The following is a 27,051-nucleotide window of genomic DNA, read 5'->3' as shown; positions in this document are numbered from 1 at the left end:
AACATGAACCAAACATCGTAGCTTAATGCAGTTTTTTATGTTTTATAGCACTTGAAATTCAAATTGTTATCCTGAGGATTTCCAAAAATTGCGTAAAATGGCTACATTTTGACTAATTTCCGCAATCATCACTAACAAGTGTCGTCTTGTAGATCTAGAAACAGTTGTGCAAACGCCAGAGGATGAACTGGAAGGGCAATATTCTCTTTCGAATTTTTTTTTAACCGTATTATTCGTGTTTCGCGACAACATTATATACAATATGTAAATATAATAACTGCTCGACTGAGTATAATCGTTTGACAGTCTTTCCTTTGTTGAATTGCTTCATAGTCACATTTGTGTATTTGTAACGTAACAAAAAAATAAATATTGAACAACCCTATGACGTATTTTATCTGCCCTCATCACCAGTCACTTTTATTTTCAAGATTTTATAAGGTCAAAAAACAAAGTCAGTGCACCAAACTTACATGAAAAAAACTTAGTTGGTGAACAAAATAAAAAAAAAATTGAGTCACCCTAAGAAACAGTTAATTTTATTTCATATATTTTCCTATGTCAATCAGGAGCGGATCCAGAAAAAAAATTCGGAGGAGGTTCAAAATTTCGACATGAAAATGTTCATTGTACAACACGTAATATGTAATACCCTCATTTAATTAAACTCAGTTTTGGTAATTGAATCTGGTTTGCAAAGATTTTGGACTTAGAATGAATTTAAAAAAAGAAACTTTTTAAAAAATTCTCATGATGTTAAAACTCCGCCACTGAGGTCAATAATATATTAAACTAACCAAAACTACTTGAAACTACCTTTTTCGATCTATTAGAAAGTGGCGATTGTGGGCTACAATCTCTTCTATACCGCGCCACACTGTGGTATGCGGTGTGTCCTGTTCTCATTTCATATTAATTTGATTTCTTAATAAAACACATGAAGTTGAAACTAGAAATACATCTGGTTTGGCGTTTCAAATCATTATTTTGATTTATTTACAGGTTCAGAGGTAATATACATCGCTTTGTTTGAGCTTCAACAAATTCTTCAGTCGCGTTAGGGGACAACACTTCATATGCGACCGTTTGTGTTCATTTTGGTGTTGTCCCCTAACGCAGTGTTCGCAGCGGTCGTGAAAAAAAATCCTAAAAACTCGAAGATCTAAGTACACAGTATTGTTCTGTGACTATCGATGATCAAATTTCTAGAACAAATAGATGCTCTAAAGTTTAAGACAGGGCAGGTTTTTTGATAAATACAAGTGTAGGTTGGAAAATAAATTTTTTGCGCTGTTGTCCCCTAACGCGACATTTTCACCTCTCAGAATGAAAGGACAACCTGAAAAACATCGAATCCATAACATTAACGTTGTGTTAGGACTTTTAAAGTATTCAATTAAGTTTTTTGAGCGTACATCGTAGGATTTTTCAAACGACGAGCTGTTAACAGTTGCATGATGCGTGCAAACGTTGTCCCCTAACGCTGGAATGTGTCTAATGCGGTTTTCGCAGCATATCTTACCTGCAATAATATTCGTCGAAGTAAAATGAGCCGCACATATAATTTCGGTGCTCTTGCCGGATAAGTGCAAGAACTGCTTCCATTTATGAAACACTGGATAGCCAGACGAGGGAACTTTGAAAAAGATGGCAGAACTTCCGGATGCTCCAAAATAGTTCAGACACGCGGGAACAACACACGGCGATTAAAACTATTCAAGTGACCTAAGATTTTTGCAGTTATAGCTTTGATAGATTTTTATAACTTACCTAATGTGGTTTTGCCATTTTGAGTTACGTTTTGAAGATATTAGAGAAATTTTCTTAAAAACTAAAAAATCCCTGTATTTTGACGGATGCCAAATTTCCCGTCATCATTTTTAAATACGTGCCATCTATAGGTCAATCACGCTTTGATTCGCCAATTGATGGCTCTGACACTGCCCAGGTGTTTTGGCACGGTGTCAACGGAACACTCTAGTGCAAATCGGGGCCCATATTATTGGCTCGAATCAAAACTCGTCGAAATGTCAATTGACGATAGGTTCATCCGGAGTGTTCATTTGTGTTTACCTTTTGCTAGCGTTGCCAATTTTATTTTGTGTCCAGCAGCCAATGTGGCTACGCCACATCGCTTTTGCGCGTGCTGTCCGACTTCGCTACCGCTCAGTCGGACTTAAACTAGCGATAGCCCCTATGTTTGAGTAAGCCGGGCAAACGAGTGGATCACAGGTTCGCTTGCTTCCGACGGCGGGTCGGTGGCCACCTCGCCCGGGCCTCGGTTATGCGGCTAAGCCGCATCGAAATGGTACCCCTTAAACATTCTAACTTGAATCGGTTGTGTCACCGGAGCCGGAATACGAATTAGATCCAGCCAGCATTTCGGCTGAGTTAAACTGGCAAGTTTAGTAAAATATAATCTGGAAATAAAATTTTTTTGGCAACGCTCCAGCACCCCGTTGATTTCACCACCTGGGCGCCAGATTGACGATATGAAATGAACTTTGTTTACTTTCGACAAGTTTTGATTCGAGCCAACAACATCCAGCCGCAAATCGAGTGCAGGCTTGAATGTGTGCGTGTAGAAGGCCGAGCTCTCATTTGACAGCTGATGTTTGTGTCTTTTTTCCCTTTTTAACGTCTATTGAGGGGCTCCTATTATTGGCTCGAATCAAAACTTGTCGAAATGTCAATTGACGATAAGTTCATCCGGAGTGTTCATTTGGGCTGGATGTTGTTGGCTCGAATCAAAACTTGTCGAAAGTAAACAAAGTTCATTTTATATTGTCAACCTGGCGCCCAGGTGGCGAAATCGTTAAAATTCAACGGGGTGCTGGAGCGTTGCCAGAAATTTTTTATTTCCAGATTAAATTTTACTAAACCTCCCAGTTAATCTCAGTCGGAATGGTTCTAATTCGTATTCCGGCTCCGGTGACACAACTGATCCTAGTTAGAATGTTTAAGGGGTACCATTTCGATGCGGCTTAGCCGCATAACCGAAGCCTATCCACCGGCCGAGGCGGCCACCGACCCGCCGTCGGAAGCAAGCGAACCTGTGATCCACTCGTTTGCCCGGCTTACTCAAACATAGGGGCTATTCCTATTTGAAGTCCGACTGAGCGGTAGCGAAGTCGGACAGCACGCGCAAAAGCGATGTGACGTAGCCACATTGGGTGGTGGACACAAAATAAAATTGGCAACGCTAGCAAAATGTAAACACAAATGAACACTCCGGATGAACCTATCGTCAATTGACATTTCGACGAGTTTTGATTCGAGCCAATAATATGGGCCCGTTCATTTGTGTTTACATTGTACTAGCGTTGCCAATTTTATTTTGAATCCACCGCTCAATGTGGCTAGGCCACATCGCTTTTGCGCGTGCTGTCCGACTTCACTACCGCTCAGTCGGACTTAAACTAGGAATAGCATGTTTGAGTAAACAGGGCAAACGAGTGGATCACAGGTTCGCTTGCTTCCGGTTCAGCGACCACCTCTCTCGGCAGATCCACAGCGGCTTTGCGCCTCTTTGGTTCCTAGGCCTCGGTAACGCGGCTATGCCGCATCGTAATGATACTCCTTAAACAGAGGTTGGTTACCGGAAACCAGTAAAGTTCAACCACAAATAAGCCGGAATTGTGGGTGGATCCAATTCGTATTTATTTATTAAAATAATTCATCTGACAAAAAATAGTCTTAATGAATAGTAGGAGTCAAGTCATAAAAATAGCAGACCGTGAAACTTTCTGTGCGATTGTTCACCATACTCGAACAAATCCTCGACCGTAGAGAAAGTTCGAATACATGCGGTTATCGGTTCATTGAATCCAAACGGAAGATCTAGAGGATTCCGCCATGGAAGGTCTCGTAGTGCGAGTCGGACAAATCTCTTCTGCACCCGTTCAACCCGTATGTTCCATGTAAGATGATGGGGGCTCCAAATCAAAGAATCTAATCTAATCTAAGAAGAACCACAAACTAATGTAATAACTATGGAGGCCCAATGCTGCCTATGTGGTACTCACACGTATTCAGATTAGCAGGCTACACCGATTAGCTGAGTGCTTTGTCGGTGTATACCAAGGTGGGTTCTGAAAAGAACGATCAACGACGGATCAAATAACATCCGGGAATCCAACTTGCGAACTCACCATCTTTTTGTGGATTTCAAGAAGGCGTACTAATCAGTGGAAAGAAGCAAAATATGGCACGAATGACGCTGGATCGATAAAAGTCAAGCATCAAAATATTCGATTGTGACGTTAGATGATAGCGTTGATCGCAGAGCAGTGGAGGAGCCTGTGAGCATCGGACTGACTATAAAATTTTACAAGACAAAGTACATAGCAGTAGGAGTGGGTGATTTCGAAACGGTTTTCTCAAATTTTGCCTTGAAAAAGTTAGTTTTTTGCATCCGACTTTCCCGACTCGTTGTTTGACAACATCGATTTTATTAACTCAAAAAATCGATCTAGACTGTTCATGTAGCGCGAATGCTGTGAACGAGTCCATGTAACGTTATGCTCAGAAGGGAACCTAGAAGAGGTCGGTCCTGCACTCGCTGACTGTATGCATTCGAGAAATTTGTGGGTGTAGAGGAAGTTCAAGAGGATTGGAGAATGACAGTCCAAAATCGAGTAACCTAGAAATCTGAAACACATGCGGTCATCATTCCGATTGCGCGACCAAGATGATAATGATCATTACTAGGTGACTTTCCCCGTTGATCGTAAGTTGCGAAGAAAAGAAGACCGACTTTTACAACTCTTTTTCAATGTTGTTCAATGCTTAAATTAGAAGCATTGTGTGGAAGATGTACTTTACGTAGTTCTCCTCCTTCCTGCTGGATGGGAAATAGCCAGTCTATTGCCAGACATTGCCGTCGAGCGTCAGGTACGTCTCGTCGTCCATGATCATATCCAAGTTGCGCTTTGCAGGGAAGACACCCTTGACGAGTATCTTCAACTGCTGCTTTTGGGTGGCCACTTGCGCTTCTGACACGGCCGACATCGACTTCCGCTTCCTCATGCTGATTTCCATGTTGGCCAAATACTTTTTGACCATCTGGCCGGTCACACCAACCTCCCGGCACTAGGCGTGGAAGGATTTCGCCACCCTGCCTACCGTTATTCGCTTCAGTGCTTGTTGCACCTTCCGGTCAAGCCAAAACTGTCGGACGGCTGGAACCTGGCATGTGCTTGATACTTTTACCTGGCACCAGGATCTTGTGCACGGGCACTCAGCTGTAGCCGGCCGAAGTACGCCACGATGACAGACTTCTTCGCTCTAGGATGAAGTCGGCGGTAGTTAGAAACCATCGAACGTAGTCACTGCACTGTTTTCGCCCTGGCTGCTGTAAACGAACTGGGGTCCTACTCTCACAATCACGTCATTTTGTTACCGGAAGATGGAAATATTCTTCTAGTCACTAGGTGACCTGACTGGAATAATGGGGTCAAAATCGGTAAGAGTTGTCTCTTTACACCTAAACGCTCGGGTTGGGGTTCACGCAGAATTTTTTTCTCAAAAAATCATAATTCTTGATAGAGTTGATCAATTCGGATGCTTTATTAGTCAAAAGAACCGGATATTCTTGTAGTTCATTTTAATGTAGACTGGACCACCATGGTATGGTCCAAAAATATCGGAGTTTTTCCGCATTGCGTTGGGGTAAGTTGATTAAAATGGAAGTTTTCTGTGAGACTAACCTTAAACTGCTTTAAAACCTGCAGGATGCTGAAGTAGCTGAAATAATAAAATAATAAATAATGAAATAAAGTGGTACCCTCGTAATCCGCAATAACTCCGCTGGTTTAAAACCGTGGTGGCCCAGTCTCTTTTAGTATGAACTACAAGACTGTCCGATTCTTTGACGTATAAAGCATCCGAATAGATCAACTCTGTCAAAAAATAAGAAATTTAAAGAAAAAATCTTGCGTCAACTAGTAAATTTGTTAGCGGCCATTGTTTTGACGTTTGAGTTGTTGGTGTTAGTCAGTGCACTGGCTCCTTCGTGATAAATCTCTGCCCCGAAACTGCACTTTTTTATTTCAGTGCAAATCAATGGAACATGGTGTCGGTGTTTTGATAACACTTATATAAGAGAAGTGCAATTTCAGTGCAAAGAACTACACGCTGTAACCCGTCAAGGTAACAATTCAGCACTGGGTGGAAATATACCCTTTTTTGTGTATACACTCGGTAGACTGACGTGGACTGACTATGCTATACCATAGCGATGGCAGATATGTGGCGTTGTGTTTTTTTGGTCCCGAAGAAGGCGGCCATCGTAGCTATGAGAGAAAGTTTCGAGCCATGAGTGAACGACGTCGTGTGTTTTTTGCCCCGCTTGGACGTTTTTTCGCTGGACAAAACCAGCCAGTTCTAGTTTGTTAGTTTGCGGAAAAGTATTTTCCGCAAAAGGGCCGACCCGTGGTTCAACAATTAGCGCTTTGGTGTCGTCGCTCATCTCCCTACCTAACAGTCAAGGACCGCTGCTGGAGCAGCCAACGAAAACCAGCAGGAGAACACGGCCGTTGGAGTCCCGGCCGGTCGGGAGAAAAACCGTCGATTTCTCGCCATCGTCAACAGCAGCGAGTATTAAGAAACGACCAGCAGTGGAGAGTGGATCGGAGAAAAAAAAATAAGTTTATTTGTTTTTTCTTTTTTGTTTTGATACGAAAATCCGAAATTCCGGTAGAAGCACCTAGGCCGCCCTTAAAAGAAGGGTCCGCCGGGCAAATTTTTATTAGAACGCGAGTAGTGTACAAACCCCTATTTACAACGCTTATCCTGAGAGTGCCAACGCGAATCCGTGGGGTGACGCCTACAGGATTGTGATGGCCAAGACCAAAGGAGGCTCTTCACCCCCAGAACGGTCTCCGGACCGGTTGGCGACGATTATCGAAGTAGATTTCCCGTCTCGAGCCACAAGCCCCTGGCCACCTGCACTACGAGACAGTGCGGGCACGGCCGAAACGGTGGCTCCGGTGACGAATGAAGAACTATTTGCAGTGGCTAAATCCCTAGCAATGAACAAAGCTCCAGGGCCGGATGGAGTTCCAAACAGCGCTCTCAAGGCAGCGATCATAGTGAACCCGAACATGTTCAGGCTAGCTATGCAGAGGTACCTTGACGAGTGCCGTTTACCCGATAGATGGATAAGGCAGAAATTGGTGCTGTTGCCGAAGCCCGGGAAGCCCCCATGGGGAAGTTCACTTCCATCTGACACAATGCCTGTCAGGCCATGGCTGTTTCCGACAGTACCGCCACAGGCTCGGGCACGCGGAGGTCTTCGCCTGCCCGGACTGCCCAGGTGTAGACGAAACTGCCGAACACATACTGTTCGTATGTCCTCGGTTCGACGTCGAAAGAAGAGCAATGCTTGACGTCTGTGGCTGGGACACAACCCCTGATACCCTTATTCAGCGGATGTGTCAATCGGTGGAGAAGTGGAACGCAGTCTCGACTGCTACCACCCAGAATGACTGTAGGCTACAGGTAATCTGGCGAGCCGAGCAACAGACGACGGGCACGACTAACTAGTGATTGGTTAGTTGGAGCGAAAAAGGCCAAGCGCAAAAAAGGGAGTGAATGGTCTGTTCATGCTGAGGCAGGTTTGGCGCAGCGACTGGCAACCGCGTAAGCGGTAAACCCAGCCACCCCGAAGCAAGACAGAAGAGTGAGTGTATAGGCGTATAAGTGGACTGCCTCATGCCAAGACGGGAGGGTCGTAGCGTAGTATGTTGGGACTTAGCTATCGATGCCCATGGCGTGGCAGAGGAGTGAAAGGGTGAGCATCCAAGTCAGTCTCACACAGCATGTTTAGGGTGAGCACAAAAGTCAGCCTCACATGGTATGGGAGAGGCGAGCACAAAAGTAAGCCTAGCAAGGAATGAGTAAGGTAAGCACACAAGTCAGCCTCGCAAGGAACGAAAAAGGTGAGCACAAAAGTCAGCCTCATGTGGAGTGTTAGAGAGTGAATCAAGGTGCGATAGAGAGAGCACCCAAATAAGCCTCATACAGGACGTATGAACGCGTGAGCGAGAGTGAATGAGTACATCAAGTACAGCCATCCCCCCAGAAGTAATACCGAGAGGTAGTTCCTGGGGGGGAACGATGGCGGAGCCCAATGGAGTTTTTGACGTCAATCATCTGTCAGAGCACAGTGAATCTTTCAAATATCTTAAAATATGCGTCTTAGAGGTCTACCGTTACGTAAACTTATTCCAGATATCCAACTACTATCTAAAATATGAAAACAGTTCATCGACTGGATTGTCAAGTGTCTCTAGACTAAAACTATTGAGCAGAAAACCGTCGTATTTCAGATAAACTACGTTCTTCGAATTCCTCTGTGAAATTCAAGAGCTGAAAAAATGTAATCAGCATTGAAAATAAGTAGGCAATCTTCGGTATAGATTTCAATAACTGACTCAAAGGTAAAAGCATTCCATCGCATCCCCACTACCTAGACCCGTTTCACTGCTCGCTGAATGTATACAAAATATCCTAGCTCCGCTGTTTCGCGCCTGCGACAGAAACATGCAATAACAACCACCCTACTCCATTTTTTACATTATTCTCTCTCTCTCTGTCTCTATTTCAGATGACCGAAGCACCACCGGTCTGGGGATTGAGTGAGCCATCATCGCCACCGTCACCATCGGCTAGGAGGCATTGAATTCTATTGCAACGGACTACAGTTACCACAGTAGCAGTGCATGAGCTTATAGTTGAAAATATTGAACCCAGACCCTGCCACAGCCTTTGCTTTGAAAAATGGATACTGAGCCGTCGTCACCTGCGTGTGAGCTCGTAATTATTCACCGTTGGAAGCCCATGCTGAGCTATTCAGACCAGCACCAATTTCCGCTTTCCACTAGAGCGAGAAAAAGATAAACGGGATCCGCTAAACCTGTCCGCGGGGGCTGCTGCAATCGAATACTGCTGAAATGGGAAGGGTTCGTTGGAGGGGGGGGGGGGCACTAGTCGAAGCAGCCTTGGGTCAACAGGAACGACAAGTGGGTGGTGTTCCGGAGCTAACGGTGTCGACGCTAATGATCAGTATCTGCGACGACCACGACAGCAGCGGCAATGGTGCGGAAGCTATGACCTAACGATGACGACAATGAAATCGTTTGTGTTTACAGTCAGTGTCAACAGTTAAAATTATTACAACCCGTTGGAAGTTGCCAGCAAACGAGCAGTGCTGAGTGGATAGCGATGGGGATGCTTGGAGGTGGTGTAATGGATTGTCGTTAAATTTGCTCGTCTCGTCTGCCCTTTATTGTGCAAAGTGTTTTTTATGGGCGAATTGATGTTGCTTCTGTGGGTGGTGCTTAGGAGGGCAGTGTAGCTAGCTTACTTCACGGGAAAGGATTGAATTTTTATTTTATTTATCACTAATAGATTTGTTTCCAAAATTACCACACTGAATGGTGGATGCTTTCCGTCATCGACCATGTGTGCTGATTGTTTCAATATATCTTTCTAGCTGGTTGACAGTTTGTGAAAGTAAAAACGTACTCTTTTATTCCCGTTAATTTATTATTTATTCGATTTTTGTTTGCGTCCAATACTTTTCAGCAAAATATAGCACCACTGACGAAAATACTAATAGTGAATTCAGTGGGAGTGTGAAAGCGCCAACCGCCCGGTTATGAGATAAGTGTCGCAAGTAAACGGAGTGGAGTGAAAGGGACCGAAAAAGTGATAATAATAATTAAATTACCCATATAGTTGCAATTAAGGGCACAGTAAATTTCGAAGAACGGCAAGTGTTAACATCGTAGCAAGCACCAAATGACCGCCGATAGCGAAGGGTGACCGCATCCTGCAGAAATCGTGCTGCAGCAGTGGTTAACCGGCTATTATTCAATGTAATTTGCATCGGCATTGATGGCGCTCAGAGTGATGCTTGCCGGAGTGGAGATGGTTCAATCGCCGGTGACGGTTTCCACACTGGATCCGTTGGTTCCGAACCCGGGTGATGGCACCTGGAACGGAACATCATTCCCAGTGCTCACTACGACCGGTACGGATTTGGCGAACGAGACGACCATGCTGTCCTCGGGCGACCGGATTGCGGAGGTGGCCATTTTGTGTTTAAAAAGTTTAATCTTCGGATCAATCATCATCGGGGCTGTGCTTGGGAATGCACTCGTTATCATTTCGGTGCACAAAAATAGGAAGTTAAGGTAAGTGTTGGTTGACTGACGTAATGGTGCTAACTGAGCAATCTTTGCCGGGTAAGGGAAGAGTGTAAGCAAATTACTTCACATTTTTTTATTCAATTCATTTGTTTGATAAGGCACGTTTTCGTTAGCTTAACCCCCCTTAACCCAGCCATTATTTCACCAAAAAAATAAAGTTCGTGGGAATCGACTACTGATTCACCACCATGTGCTGTAAGTCCTAACTTCTCTTAAGGAAGTTGGATTGATTTGCAGTCTTCGACAAAGTTGTAGGCAGTGAAACTATCTTCCTTATTTTCACTAGCAACGATAAACTGGTGCATACATTGTTACCTAGCAGCGAAAATGTAATGATTTCTCCAAGTAAATTGTGGAAAAATTCTATTCGGTAGCTAGATTCATTCGATTTGGCTCAAATTTGGAACGCTCTTGGTAGAATTAGGAACCGACTCGGGAGTATGCTGATGAAGGACATTTTTTCTTGTCACTGATCATTAATAGGTGACATAGCTGGAATACAGATTAAAAGTTTTCGAAACAAACTGATTCTTTTTATTAATTTTTTATGGTGTGCCCTGTAGTTTCATAAACTTAAAATAATCCTTAACACGATGTTCTAGGCCACGAAGCGAATAATTACTCATATTTCAGTAATTACTAAATTATTTAGAGCCAAAAATATATGACACATTGTATTTTAAATAAGTCATAGTTTAAAAATATCTTAGCCCCTACATGTCCATGTTGTTTTGTTTCATGTTTTTTAAACACAAACAGTGATCAAACAATTATAACTTTTCTTGTAAGCAAGATTTGCTCACAAAACAAGGAAGGCTAATAACTGGGACTATTTTTTAGAGCAGTAAAAGTTACAAGTATTATCAATAGAACACTGAAGTTATTGAAATTAGTCTGATTTTGTTAGAACAGTGCTACCAGGGACTGTTCCAGGTGACGAAAATAAATGAAATTTTGATATATTTTTGTTTTTACATTTCTTACGAAAGAAATGTATAGAATTCGCTCAAACTTTGAAAACTTTTTCCGAGACCCGGAGGGCCGAGTCACATATACCAATCGACTCAGTTCGACAAATTGAGACAATGTCTGTATGTGTGTGTGGGTATGTATGTATGTGCACTAATGTCATGTAATTATCTCAGCAACCGCTCAATTGATCTTAACAAAATTAGTTTCAAATGAAAGGCCTAACGTTGCACATTTGACACTATTATTTTTGTTTTTCGATAGGTTGTTTACTTTCTGAGATATGGATGATTTTATCAAAACACAAATGGTTTAAAGCAAATCGCTTTCAAACAAACCAACGCAGCCTTATTATGTGCATATAATTAGAAAGCCTATTGGTACTTAAGCCAAAAGACCAAAAAATTGAATTATTAGTTTAATTCGAACGGGCGGGTTCGCTCCCGTCATACCTCTGTTCACTGGGCAAGGGACCAGAAATCGACAGTCTTCATTAGCTCTGTCACCCACCGAAGTACGATGGGTAATGAACTAAAAATTAGACATCAGACGATTATAAAAACCCGGGCCTTGGTATCTAGCGGGGAAATTAAATAGATCAAATGTGTTGGGGTGATCAGGTGCCGTTGTGTGTGGTTCCTCGCTTTGCAGGCAGGGTACGATCACCGTCACCAATGGGATAAACATATGTTCTTTCTGGGATGTCACCATACCCAGGGATAGCATAAGGGTTAGTGCATTGGGCCGGAGTCTCAAAGGTTGCGAGTTCGAGTCTCGCCTCTGGGGGGGGAATTTTTTTCACATGATTGCTTAGCTTCACTCACCATTTCCGATCGTTTTTCCCCGTTGGATACCACCAGTCCTAAATAAGGTATTGGCACTTAAGCCAAAAGACCAAAAAAAAATTGAATTATTAGTTTGGCGCAAGACAAAATCTTTTGAAACTTGAATGTCTTATATCAGATTGCTTAGAAATTGTATCACTGTATGCAGGCATGTTAGCACAAGCTGATGAATAGATTCTCTTCACGGAATTTTGATTCGTTTGGGAAATTTGTTCCTTTTATTTTTCAAAACAAATGAAACACGTGGTGCAAAAATCAGTCAGCTGATTGCTGAACGATACGCTTGTGTGCGTGCCACTTCATATCGGTATAGTACTTTTACGCACACAGATGCTGCACGTAACCCGTACATAGCCGAACATAACCGAACCTTTGTTGTGATTTTGGCGTCGCTTCACCTTAACTAAAAATGAGATCGTTACATACAGAGTATTGCTTTACGGGTGTTTTAGGAGCAAAAATAAACCGATTTTGAATATCGAAGTATGAAAACACATCTGCGTGATTCAAGGAATTCGATTCCGAAAACATTTTGTGAATTAACTTAATAAATAATTAACTACCTAGTTCCTGAAATTATTACGCAACTTCACTTCAAAGCCAAAACAATATGTAAATTCACTTCAAAGTGAAAATTTGTCCAGAGTTGATGTATTTATCCGTTGGATTAAGCATTGGGTTCAGTCGTGAGATAGACGTTGGATAGTATATGAATGCACATATCACCAAGTAATCCACCTAATAGTGAGAAAATAGATTTCTAACATAATTCATATTAAACTCGTAGCATCACCGAGAGCAACTGTGTTTGTGAATAACAAAATTCTAGTGAAAGTTTATCTTCTTTTGAAAGATTATTGTTATACTAATTATGGCGTAAAAATTATCAGTTGCATTATGCATAATAAAGATGAAAGGAATCAAAATTTCACCCTATATACAAAAATAATGTCACATGGCATTGTAATTCTCTCTCACTCACGCGAGAAGAAGCTTATCCGATGTCCAACTTCCCACTCCGTCTCCACAAACAGCGTGAGAATAATTTTCCGAATAAATTTATTTGATTTTTTCCTTCTCACCGGAGAAGGTGATAATATTTTAATTTCGTGGAAATCAATAAAAACGTCAAAATATACACTTAATTTCAAAGAAAAGCGGCAAAGAAATATGATAGACTATTTTTTTTCGTGTTTTGGAATAGCGACACTAAAACAGCGAGCGCAAAAAGGATACCGTGATAAACTCATTCGCTCATTCTCCGGCGGTTTTATTTATCTGGAGGAATAACACGTTATATTTATCCGGAGAAGTTGTGTGAGTGCCAATAACGTTTCGTGTGAAAATGTGAGTTTTATTGTCGCAGTAGCAAATTATCCGGACGCATTGGTCACAGCATTAACCATCATTTATCAATCCTCACTTGTCGCCCCTCTCCACCCCCGATCTCTCCCAATTGTGTTCGTGGCAACTGCCGCGACCCAGATCTACCCTGATATTTTCAAATCCATTTCTAAGATGTGTCATAAGATCTTCAATTAATCTGAAATATTTGTTAGTATCCAAGCTAATTTAATCTTGCGAATTTGTTCAGGTTAAACAAAACAAACCTATATTTGTCCTCTGTTTCCCTATAAATAGTTTTCCATTTTAGTGTAGAACAAAGCCACTTGCGGAAATGAACTAAGTATTACATTCTATACTTGAAAAAGAAAATATTTGTGGTCCTGGAAAAATTTGCAAAATATTTGTATTATTAGAAAACTATAACTAATTTATGTTCAAACCCTGCTTTTCTCTGAAGATGAGAGACTATTCTTTCGGAACGTTGCACTAAGGAGAGTCATATGACCGAAAACTACATCAACTTCAATTTAATTCAATTCTATATTGAGTGTTTGTATATACCATAATTACGGAAATCCTTGGGTATTTCAAATTGGGTAATATGGTTGTTTGAAGACAAAAATGTTGAAAAGAGACATCCCACGAGTATTTTTTGAAATTTTCGTATCTCTACTGAATTTTTAATGAAACATATGCTCAAATGTTTCATTTGAAAATAGACAACACCTGTTTCGGGTTGATATTATTGAAAATGCAGATTCATTGTATTGTGAATGCATTTTTATGAAAAATTCCAATCAAATTCCAAAAATATCCACGAGTTAGATCCGGGAAAATGGCGCCCAAAGACCCCTGAACTATCGAACTATTCTTGCATCCCAGTAAAAGGATGCTTTTAACTTACAGCGGTGGTTTCAATTGCCTAAATTTGTCTTATGCTGAAAATGCTTCAATTGAAGCCTCAATGCCAGAATTAGTATGGGCATTGGACAATTCAATAGACGTTTCGTTTGAGTGCTCCGTATTCTACACCTAAATTAGCGAGGATTACAATCACAGTTTATGCGTTGGACGGATAGTTGGTCTTACTGAATTTATGTCATATATATTATTGTGTAACTACAACTGATACTGAGTTGCACTGAAAACCCCAATATACATTTTTCATGATCAATGTGACTAAAAGCATATCAATTTGCGAAAAAATACGAATTTTAATTTCAATAATATTCGTGTCTCAAAAGCATTCCAGAGACATTTTCAATAGCCACTGGCTTTTCGATGAATTGAAATAATTATTCTGGTAGTTTGAGCCATTCCTTTGTCATAATGTATTGTTTTGTGTAGGACTCATAAACCTATATCTCCAGAACGAGAATTCCGAACGAAACAATTCTCAGGTGATAAGGATGAGTGGAAAGAGATTGCATTGTAATCGACTGAATGTACGGCTTTTGTGCCATCGACAATTAATGATTGCCAACGTAACCTAGACACTTGACACTCTTTTCTATATACTTCAATGTAAATGAATACTGTTTACAGTTGCCCTTATCTCAGTTTACTATTTCTAATTACGCGGTAAAATGCTGGACCTAAAAATTCTGATCTGTACAAAAATCATTTTTCAGATATCTGTGACCAAAAAGACAACTTTTAATTCCAAGACAAATTTCTGATTTCCAGAATTCCTGATGACTAATTAAGGCCCATCAATAAAGTAGACACACCAGATAATCTTCAAACGTCGTCAAGAAAAGAAGAACGAAAACGTGCTCTTTGCAATGGGATTTTCACAAAAACTTCAGAATATTTTGAAACAATGGTTTTGGAATTCATGAAATTAGTTTTATTCATTTACTTCATTTAACTAACTTTTTTTAAATTTAAAATGAGTATATAGAACACGCATTTTTTTCAAAATCATTCAAATATTTGATTTATTTTAATTTTATGATCATTACATTGTACTGATTTCTTCATTTAGCATTTTTTTATTCATTTTGTTTATTTGACCTCATTTTATCTATTGCATTTATTTCAATAATTGTATATATTCCAATAGGTTTATTATCTCATGCATCTTTTTCGTATCATTCAATTATTTTATTTTATTTATTTTTTGTGTTATGCAATTTTAAATTATTTTTCGGGTTCACACATTTTATTCATTTTAATAATCTGACTAATTTTGTTTAGTCAATCATTTCATTCAGTTCATCTAGAACATTAATTAGACACAATTTAATTTATTCTATTAACCCATTCATGCCCATGTTGTTTGTGGACAACAACGTTTTTGAACAGCTATAACTTTTTGTTAAGGATAAATTGGCTCATAAAAACAAGTAAGACTAATAAATGTGACTATTGCCTTACTTTTGAGTATTAATAGTTTCAAGGACCAGCTCTATAGCTGAAGTTATTGCAATTAGTCTGATTGGATTCCGATGGAGCAGTGCTGCCAGGAACAGTTTACGTTGACGACGGAAAATGAATTTTTCATATATCTTCGTTATGTTGCAATATTATTGAAAATTGATAAAAATTATCAATTTAAACTATCTTTGGTTACATTTTCCACGCAATTGGACTATTGTAAATATTCTAGGAGAATTGTGTTCAGCATTGGAAGATAAAAATTGAGCAGCTTCTAGCACTGCGAGGAAAGCACCTATCTTTATGAAAAAAGACTTTTCGTGGTTCTTGACCCCACCGTTTTCAAGGAAAAATAGTTTTGAAACCCTACTTGCACGAGAAAAAAGTTGGGCATGAAAGGGTTAATTATTATTTTTTAATACCGCTGATTTTTTTCATTTTATTGTTAAAAGCAAACAAAATGAAAAAAATGATAAATGATAGAAAGAAAACATTTGTATTCATTTTATCACTTTATTTATTTTGTTTATTTTATTTATTCTATTCATTTTATTGAATGGAATGTTATTTGTGAACAACTACGTTTTCAAACAGTTATAACTTTTGGATTAGACAAGATTTCTTCGCAAAAAAGAAAAACTAATAATTGTGACTATCACCGTTTATTTGAGCGCCAATAGTTACAAGAAATATCCATAAAAGTGAAGTTATTGCAATTGTCCCGATTGGCTTTCACTGGAGCGGTGCTGCCAGAGACATTTTCAGTTATCGGTGAAAAATTATATTTTGATATATCTTCGTTATCTTCAAATATTGTTGAAAACTGATAAATTGTATCAATGTAGACTGCTTTCGGCTATCTTTTCTGCCGAATTGAAAACTTTGCAGGACAGTCGGTATGTAAAAATTGAGCAGCTTCTCACACTGCTAGATAAACATCTATCTTGATCAAAACAGGTTTTTCGTGTTTCTTTACTCTAACGCTTTTAAGAAAAACAGTTTTGGAACCATGTGCTAGAAAAATATTAGTGCAGGACTCGAAACTGTGCTTATCTCACATCTAGTTACTTGCCAACTTTGCGTGTGTTCGTCAAACTAATGAATAATACAACAGTGATATGTGTAAGAAATGTTTCATATCACTGATAAGTGGATTAAATCGGTTTTTTTAAATATATTTGAAAAATGCTAAAATTTATAAATCAAGACTGTCTTCGGTTCCTTTTTTCTTGCAATTGAACAATTGTATATATTCTAGGAGAATTGGATTGAGCATCGGTAAAAATTGAGCAGCCTCTAGCACTATGAGAGCAGCCTCTATTTTGATCAAAATGTTTTTCGTGTTCCCTGACCACAACATTTTTAAAGAAAACATTTTTGCCTTTCTCATATAAAGAAAGGCTATGCAATCACTGTAAAAATCGACTTTTTAACCGAGGCCCGGAGGGCCGAGTGTCATATACCATTCGATTCAGTTAGTCGAGATCGGCAAATGTCTGTGTGTGTATGTATGTATGTATGTGTGTATGTATGTGTGTGTATGTGTGTGTGTCATTTAAAATTTAAATTTTTTCTCAGAGATGGCTGAACCGATTTTCGCAAACTTAGTTTCATCTGAAAGGTATAACGCTCCCAAAAGCTGCTATTGAATTTTTAGTTGATCCGACTTCCGGTTCCGGAGTTACGGGTTGAAGAGTGCGGTTACACAGTAAATTCCCATATAAACTGGTACCACCATGATGTTAAAATGATGTAAAACATATTAAAATTGATGTAACATTACTCTAGTTTGCGGGTCTGGATCACTAATGATCAATTAAAGCAGCTTTGACCACATTGGCCACCTACGACGGTTCATGACGCCCTCGGAGAACCCGCCAAGTTCCTAAGCTAATATCACACCCATTCCCCAACGAATTCTCTACCGATTTTTACAAACTTGATTTCAAATGAAAGATACAGTAATACCGTTGACTGCTGCTGAATTTCATTCGGTTCTAACTCTTGCTTCCGGAGTTACAGGGGTGTTAGTAAGGATACACTGTAGCCTACTGGCAATCTGGATGGTAGCAGCCGAGACTGCGTTCCACTTCTCCACCGATTGACACATCCGCTGAATAAGGGTATCAGGGGTTGTGTCCCAGCCACAGACGTCAAGCATTGCTCTTCTTTCGACGTCGAACCGATGACATACGAACAGTATGTGTTCGGCAGTTTCGTCTACACCGGGGCAGTCCGGGCAGACTGGGACCTCCGCGTGCCCGAACCTGTGGAGGTACTGTCGGAAACAGCCATGGCATGACAGGAATTGTGTCAGGTGGAAGTGAACTTCCCCATGGGGTCTTCCCACCCAGCTCGATATGCTAGGTATCAGCCGGTGGGTCCACCTACCTTTCGAGGAGTTGTCCCACTCACGCTGCCATCTGGCGACCGAGGTCACCCTGGTGCGCTCGCGGGCTCCCCTATTTCCACGTAGCTCAAAGCACTCCTCATCTTCCCGGATGACCAGCCCGACTGGCATCATGCTCGCTATCACGCAGGATGCATCGTGTGATACCGTGCGGTAGGCAGATATCACTCTGAGGCACATCACGCGGTAGGTGCTCTCCAGTTTCTGTAGGTAACTGGTTACCCTCAGTGCTCTTGACCATGACGAGCCGCCGTACCTGAGGATAGATACGGCAACGCCTGCCAGTAACCTACGTCTACTGGCGCACACCTTTGAGCTGTTGGACATCATTCTCGATAGAGCCGCAACAGCAGTCGACGCTCTCTTGCATGTATAGTCGACATGGCTGCCGATGGTCAGCTTGTCGTCTATAATGACTCCGAGAGACTTCAGACTTCGCTGTGAAGTGATCGCGACTTCTCCCACATGGATAACTGCATGTTGTGCCGACTTGCGGTTGTTCACGATAACTACCTCCGTCTTATGATGAGCGAGCTCCAGGCCTCTCGGGCTCATCCATTCCTCCACCGTGCTGATCGCGTGTTCTGCAGTTAGTTCTACCTCAGGAATTGACTCCCCGTAGACCTCCAAGGTTACGTCGTCAGCAAAGCCGACGATCTTGACTCCAGGAGGGAACTTCAGTCTCAGAACCCCGTCATACATGACTTGCGCCTTACGTTTTTTCCCTATTTGCAGAATTGGCAACAAAAGCGCATCTTGTGTACATGTTAGAGAATCAACTTGCGCATCATCTGCACCAGTTGCGCTTTAGTTCCGCACGCTGAAAGTAGGAGAAAAATCGAAAGGCGCAAGTTCACTATTTCGATTTTTAACTGCAACCAGAATAACTACAGACACTTTATATCACAGACTTGCGGAGAGAAAAACAGTAAACCACCCAGTCACCAAATTTTCTGGCAGATACCGCTCTGCTAGATTTCTGTCAGTGTTGGTTTGGCAGCGCTGTCAGATTTCTGCACGTATCCTGTCGGGTTAAGTGAGTCAGGCCGAACTCAGTTTCGCTCTCGTTTTCTGGCAAATTTCGACAGGAACCGAGCAAAACACTAGCATAACTCGGGCATAAACTGTGCAAAGATCCTGGAGATTCCTACCTGGTAGAATTTAGCACGAATCGAGCAAAACATCTGACAAAGATGTGGCAGGAAGCGTACAGAGATCTTGGCCGTACATTCCTGCCTGGATTCTGGATAAAAGTGAGCAGCATCGGTTGATTTAACCGCTTCTGTCAGAAGTGGTTGTTGCATTTGAGCAAATTCTTTGCCAGAATTCTCGCACAAATCGCGCAAAATGCTCGCAGAAACTCTGCCAGCATCAATTTCGCTTTGCTCAACTTTTGCTAACTTTCTGCTTGCCACGGTGACTGGGCATAAGCTTTGCATGGGCTTCCTCTTGTACATTCCCTCTCAAAACCCTCATACTCGTTTGGCTGCACTTTTTGACACTTCGCTAGTCTGTGTATAAAGTGTCTGTACTATAGTTACTAGTTTCATAGTTAGGCGGACACAAAAAACCAGAAAACTGGCAGCTCTTATTTCTGGAAGAAAACACTGGCACCCCATGCAAATGTTCAAGCTCTAACAGAATAGTTTCATTGTTGACGTCGTGAGTAAGAATTTTACATGTACGTATAGCGAAAAGAATTCGAAAATGGTTTCATACTTGTGCCAATATCTCCCTGTAGTACAGAAGAAATATAGTTCATTTTCGTTTCTCTATGCTCGATATCACAAGGAAAGAGTAAAATAATAATCACCATAATCACAATACCTTTTCCGTATACATCCAAATAGAACATGTTTTGTGACGTCATAATCGATTGGCTCTGGTATTTGATATGCTCAATTGGCTCCGCTCAGTATCTTCGCCTAACTATGAATATAGCAACTATAGTCTGTACTAGTAACTACAGCCCTGTTACCAATTCTTTTTGGCAGAGACCGTGCTGCCAGATTTCTGTCAGCCTTGGTTTGGCAGCCCTGTCAGATATCTGCGTGCATCCTGTCGGGTTAGTGGAACTAGGGCGAGATCGGTTTCGCTCGCGTTTTCTGGCAAATTTTGACAAGAACCGAGCAAAACCCTGGCATAACTTAGAAATAAGCCGTGCAAAGATCCTGGAGATTCCTACCTGGTAGAATTCAGCACTAATCGAGCAAAACATCTGACAAAGATGTGGCAGGAAGCGTACAGAAATCTTGGCCGTACATTCCTGGCTGGATTTTGGCCAAAAGTGAGCAGCATCGGTTTAACCGCTTCTGTTAGAAGCGGTTGTTGTATTTGAGCGAATTTTTTGCCAGAATTCTCGCAAAAATCGCGCAAAATACTGGCAGAAACTCTGCCAGAATCAATTTCGCTTTGCTCAACTTCTGCTTGCCACGGAGACTGGAAGCCAGCTCTCGGGAGACCCGGCTGAACTTTACTGAGTGGTGTTATAAATAGGTGCCACACGCCCGAAAAAAAAACTATGGTTGCGATTTCGTCAGGGACGGATAATCCTTTTCACCGGCCATATCCGACTGATACGATTCCTGCTGATACCTTCCCTCAAGGTTACCTACGATTCAAAGTTCAACCACCCGCAACGTGTCTACAGCAGACATCAGCAGCAGCGTCGTTTGTTGTGCTTCTTGCTGATAGAATAAGTCGGCAAAGTTTTGCTGTAAAGGTATCACCCTCGTGCGCCAAACTGACGACAACGAAAGGAAGCAAAAGTCCCAATCAATAGAGAAATCGCGAGGAATCGTTATCTGCTTGTCCGCTATCGAACTGGAACATTCCCGCCATCTGCTGACAAACCCACATCGTAGACCCATGCTGGCGCCGGAACCACCTTTTTTGTAGGATTCTATTCAAGCAGAGAGCATGGCTGAGGCAGTAGTAAATGCTGAGCTAAGCTGAAACGGACATGTATGAAATATTTTTTCTACCTTTCCCTTTCGCATAAAAAACGCGGAACGCCAGTTTTCCAGTCACTCATTGGCAAAAGGCTTCCGTTCAATTAGCATAGATTCACTCGGATTGGTGTTTCGAACTGTAACGTAAACAAAAGTTCGTTCTGTTCCACTGTTTGCATGGAAAGAACGCAAGAACCTAAAACATCACACAAACATCCAATGGTAATAGTCTTAGACAAAATCGATTCTATAGTCATCAATCATTGAACACAGGCAGCCAATTGCTTTTCGAAAACGCCAACACAAATCATGTCTCGCCATAAATCAACGTGCTCATTTATCAGCTCTAGATGTGAATCTACATGGCTAATTCGTATAGTCAAGAAATGCGTTCGACGGGAAGATCCTAGTTCCTGGAATCCCTGCGTGCTTTACAGGGTGATTGGAGTTGCTTGACAGTGTAATGAATTTTGATAAAATGAAAATGTAGGCTTCAGAATTGAGAGTGTTTTTTAAATAAAAGTTTACATTTCATTATACACGCTTAATTTTTTCTTCCGAATCTCAGCTTTTTTCGCATCTTTTACCGAAATCTCAACAGCTTCCAGTAAACAATCTTTTGGTAGAGATATCAGTAAAAGTGACGTTTCATAGCTGATACTTGGAAATATTTCACCGAAAACCAGCTAATAATTCTCACTTTACTGAGATATCAGTTTCTAAATTTGCTGATTACACAGCTGTTGGGAAATTGCCGAGCCGAATTGAGTGTGCATATTAGTAAATCACAAGTTATTTACTTTCAAAATCATCCGTAGAATAACATGAATTGCATCGAGACTGACAAATACGGTTTCTAGAGACATAATTTCCCAAATACTCGTCAAAAGTTTTGGGAACGATTTCAAAGTGGGTTTTACCACAGACTAACAGACATAACACTATGATGGAATTCCCTCAAAAAACATCGATCCGACAATTTGCTCAGAACACTAGCTCCACCTTTTATTCACAGTCCCAAGCACTCATTTACTGGTGGGTTACCCCTCAGGTTTGGGAACAATTTTTAACTAGTGGTCTATCCCCCATATGCTTGTTCATATGTCAGTGGCGCCATAATTTCAAATGCGGCCACAGTCCCAACTACAAACATATTTAAAATGACCGTTATGGCGGGCGAAGCTATGTTTTTGAGTGTTATGTCTGTTAGTCTGTGGTTTTACACCAACCGATATAAGACCATAAAATGAGCCGGATGAACTTCGCTTGACAATTCTCGGGGGTTTGTTTACATGAGAGTTACTTGAGTCCAAAGCAACAGATGAACTTCGATCTCACGCAATTAACGAGATAAGAAAATTCACCGAGAATTGTCAAACATGAACTTTATTCATTATGAGTTCATTTATGTCGTCATCTTGTAGAACACAAATATGCTTCCGATTTTACTGAGCATGTATTAATCCCCATGCATAGTAATCTTAGAGATAGCGACCAGGTATGTAATGAGGTTAACCATTCTTCTACCAAATCATATGGAATGGAGTTAATTCTATCGGGTGACACCACTTTTGTGTTGCCCGTAGTAGCCCGTGACTATTAAATCAAAAAACCAGCTGCATCTTTCATTTCCAATTCAAAGAAAAACATACAAATTTTGGCAAGCGAAACAAAATATCGCGAAGAAAAGCACTGACATCACCCTGTACATCTCAAGAGAGGAGTTTTTTTGTGCACGCGCACCAACACATTGATAATAAAACTGGTATTTATTTGAAAGCCCAATTCTATAAACATCTACGCAAAAACTGCTGCTGCTTGGAGGGTGGATAACGAAATTCCATCCCTCGGATAAAGCATTAGGTGAGCCAGTTTTCCATTAATTACATTACCCAGCGTCAATAAACAGCTCATTTAGCACGAAAAGGCATTTGGCGGCAGTTTAATTCATTCATTCAATGATTCATTCATTCGTTCGTTAGTCCTGAATGAGCTTCACGGGGGTTATTGTTGTTTGCTATCACACGATGGTGCTTTCGAAGCTAATTGCAATATATTTTGTGGCCGGTGGAATACCCCTTATTGATCGGAATAGTTTCGCTCGTAAATAACCACAAATTAAATTTGTTCAGTGTACGTATTATTGTTGAAATAAATATGGATAATAGTAAACAGATATTACGATAGATAGTATGATGGTCGATTGGTGTTATAAACAGGGTCGTCGATAGCCACGCCGGGTTCCAGGATTCAAACTTTCGACGGGTCCCTACAGATACCTACTCAATTGAGCTTTAGATTTACCTATTTGAACCGATTTGAATAACAAAATTTTATCATATTATAACGTGTTAACATTACCTGTCCGAAATCATTTTAATCAGCAGTAACAAAATGTGAAGTCATTCGTTCTGTCACTCTGTGACACCGATTGGTCGATTTTCCTGTCCGTGCAGTATAAAGTTAAAAAGAATAGTGCTACTCCGCTGCCAAGGTTATCTTGCGCATTCTCCGCCTCGTCGAGGTTTCACTATTTTTTCGCCTACTTTTGTGTTTCTGCGCGTTTACCAGCAGTGAATTAGTGTTTTTATTGTATGCCGTATGGATACCGTTACGTACAGAAGATAAGTATTGCTATAAAACACCTTTTTTTCTTGTCTATAATACCAGCTTGCACTGAACAATAGGCCTATGCAAAAATTACTTCCTCTGACAATGGTTCATCACAAGGTGAGATGGATGTAGAAACAAAATCTAATTCCCGGCTCAAGGTTTATCCATGCGCGGCCACCGGTGATCTTCTTCCGGGCCAAAGACAAAAAGTGTTCGAATTTATTGAAGCTTCCTCGAGTTCTGCGGAACGAACTATCGAGAATACGGCCTGATAAGCTTTGGTTGGTGGTAAATAGCCAAACCAGAAAATGCTTGTTGCTGGCATGAGCAGGTAGCTCAAAGTCTCAAAAACCTGAAAAGGAGTTCAAAGTACTTCCTTGGAAATCAAAAACCCCAGATATTCCCATATCTCAGCCAGAGAAAGACACTAGCACTGGCTTAATAAATTTCTCTGATATTGTGGACCGTATTTTCACAGCTTTAAAAAGTTCTGACCCTCGTAAAAGCATCTTGATAAGCTAACGTCACGATGCCACGCTTTCTAGTCAGGTGTTCTGTACTGAAAATGAGGTTTTTCGTTGCGACCGGAACTCTAGAAATAGTTGAAAATCTACTGGAGGTGGTGTGTTAGTAGCAGTTAGTCGCAGTTTGAAGGCACGAGTTTACGAGAAAACTCGCTGGGATCACCTCGAGCAGGTCTGGACGATGATCGAGTTACTTTTCTTTTCAAAATCTTCCCCGAAAATATCACATGGTTAAAATGCAATATTCGCAAGATTATTGCGTGACGAATCAATTACCAATTTAATGTCACATAAATAGAACAAACAATAATAAGTGCGAATAAGATGAAAAATTCAATACTACCTAAATTAATGTTGAAAGAACCTATTCTTTGTGTTGTATTTTTCTGTGCACCTTAACCCGCACGACAAGTTCTCTTATCCACTTTTAAACTTTCCAACCGGGCGAGTGAGAGTGGTTTCATTATCGTTTTTATGTGGACAGCTGTTTCAGCCAGCACCTTTTATTTGTTTTTTTTCCAACCCGAAGCAAGCTGTGGGCGGGGACTGTTACGACTAGGACCTGTGTGGTATGCGGTTTCTTTGTTTTCTTTAGTATCGGACCGACACTTCCGAGCTGTCTAGCCCAAACACACAGATTTGAAACGCAAGCGGTACCGAAGCTAGGGATGTCTGATTTTTTAGATTAATCGATTAATTAATAATCGAATATTTTATTTGTGGCAATCGATTAGTTCGATTAATCGACAGCTATTCATCGATTATCTCGATTGTTTAGCAATATAAGAGCAAATGAATAAATAATTAGTGTAAGAAACAGGCACGAGTGTTTTCAAAGAATGCTTTTTATCCGAAGAATTCAAATAAATTTTGCTATGTGTAAAGAACACATTGGAATACGATTAGTGGTATGGGTTTGTCACGCAGTCTTATCAATTCAAGCGAAACTCTTAGCCCATGTTTGGTCTCAATAAACGGTTTCTTATTTTAGTAAGTAGCTTTTGACGCGATATTTCTACCAAAAAACAAAGTTAAGTTAGTTCACATTATCTGGAGCTACTCAGTGTCAGATACTAGTAAGAGGAAGTTTGAACGCAAATTTTTCAACTGATCCATCTTAGGTACTATGCGCTTCATGTACAAAATGCTTTACTTTTACTGGTTATTGGTGAACTAATGGAATGAGTAAGTCGCAGAAGCAAGAAGTGGAGTTCCGGCTAAATACGGTCTGCCGATGACCGTTGCATAACAACCTAAAACTCGTATTCGTGTAAGACGGAATATACTGTGGAGGATTAGGTATTCTCAATAGTGTTTTCGTGGTGATAATGCGGTTGGGCAGACCCATTTTTTGTTATCTTAACCTACAATACAAGACACACGGCGGTACCATTACACAGAGTATTCTTTTCATAAAGGGTGTCCCACATCAAATTCCATCACACAAAAAAACGCTGTAGAAAATTATCTAGTGAACCGATGCTTTTCAAGCATTCAGACAATGAAATAAAGGGCGAACACAAAATTATTGCGACACATTCAACAGGGCATAACTTTTTTCCCATTGGGTAAAAATCAACCAAATTTTGCACACTTTCTCATTGATGTGTATTGTTTACATGCTGTCAAACTCGAAGTCGTGTTTTTCGATTCAACGAAAATGGAGGTGAACCAACGCTAGTCGAGAGAACAAATTCTTTCCAAACACCTGGAATTTCCTGACCTGTCGCACCGGCAGTTGGGAAAAATGTTGAACATTCACCATTCAACCGTCTGCAGAGTGTTGAAGCGGTTCCAGGAGCGGTTGACGTTGGACCACGGCAAAGGAGCTGGAAGAAAACCGGGACCGTAGAACAAAAAGACGGAGGGAAAGGTGAAGCGGATGATTAAAGCAAATCCCAACGTCTCAAGCCGTGATTTGGCTAAAAAGATCGGCATGTCGCAGAGCTACGTCCAGAATGCAAAGAAGGGAGCTGGACTACATACATACAAGGTACAGAACTTCCCAAACCGCGATGAGCGGCAACAATCGATGGCTAAAACTCGGGCACGGAAGCTCTACGAGAAGATGCTGACAAAATATGGCTGCTGTGTGATGGACGATGAAACGTATATAAAAGCCGATTTTAAGCATATTTCGGGGTTGTAGTTTTTCACCGGCAAGAGCAAGTTCTATGTGGACGACAAATTTAAGAAGAAGAAAATGTCGAAGTTCGCCTCCAAATATCTCATTTGGCAGGCCATCTGCTCTTGCGAATTGAGGAGTGAGCCTTTCGTGACAAAGGGCACAGTAAATGGCAAGATCTACAAATCTGAGTGCCTCGAGAAGCGCCTTTTGCCGTTCTTGCAGCAGCACGACGAAGCTCCGCTATTTTGGCCAGATTTGGCATCATGCCACTATTCTAAAAGTGTCCTGGAGTGGTATGAGGCCAATTTTGTCCATTTTGTTTCAAAGGACATGAATCCGCTAAACTGCCCGGAGCTGCGCCCGGTGGAGCAGTACTGGGCAATGATGAAGCGGGACCTTCGGAAGAGCAAGAAGACAGTCAAAGACGAGAAGGACATGTTAAGAAAATGGAAAAAACTGAGAAACTGGTACCGGATGACACTGTAAAGACTTTGATGGAGGGCATCAAGCGAAAATGCGTTCAATTTTACACTCAAGGCTCCATCGATTAATTTTTCTTTTGATTTTTGAAGTAAATATATGTGTAAAACTACCCTAAAATTTTGGTGATTTTAAACATTATAAGAAAATTGGCATGACATTTTCGGTGTCGCAATAATTTCGTGTTCGCC

At 41.0% G+C, this 27,051-nt stretch overlaps 1 protein-coding gene across 1 annotated transcript in view; it reads left to right on the top strand.

Moving 5' to 3' along the window:
- The window catches only part of LOC131695091 (octopamine receptor beta-3R-like), a 197,195-nt gene that overhangs the window by 102,498 nt on the left and 67,646 nt on the right, over positions 1 to 27,051 (top strand). The window contains exon 2 of the mRNA XM_058983619.1: positions 9,589 to 10,199. Within this exon, the coding sequence (XP_058839602.1) occupies positions 9,901 to 10,199 (299 nt within the window). The 5' untranslated portion in view covers positions 9,589 to 9,900. The remainder of the gene's footprint in view (positions 1 to 9,588; positions 10,200 to 27,051) is intronic.

This window comes from Topomyia yanbarensis, chromosome 1 (assembly GCF_030247195.1).
Source record: "Topomyia yanbarensis strain Yona2022 chromosome 1, ASM3024719v1, whole genome shotgun sequence".
Lineage (NCBI taxonomy): Eukaryota > Metazoa > Arthropoda > Insecta > Diptera > Culicidae > Topomyia > Topomyia yanbarensis.
Note: the sequence above shows the minus strand (reverse complement) of the source record. Positions and strands in the feature narration are given on the sequence as shown.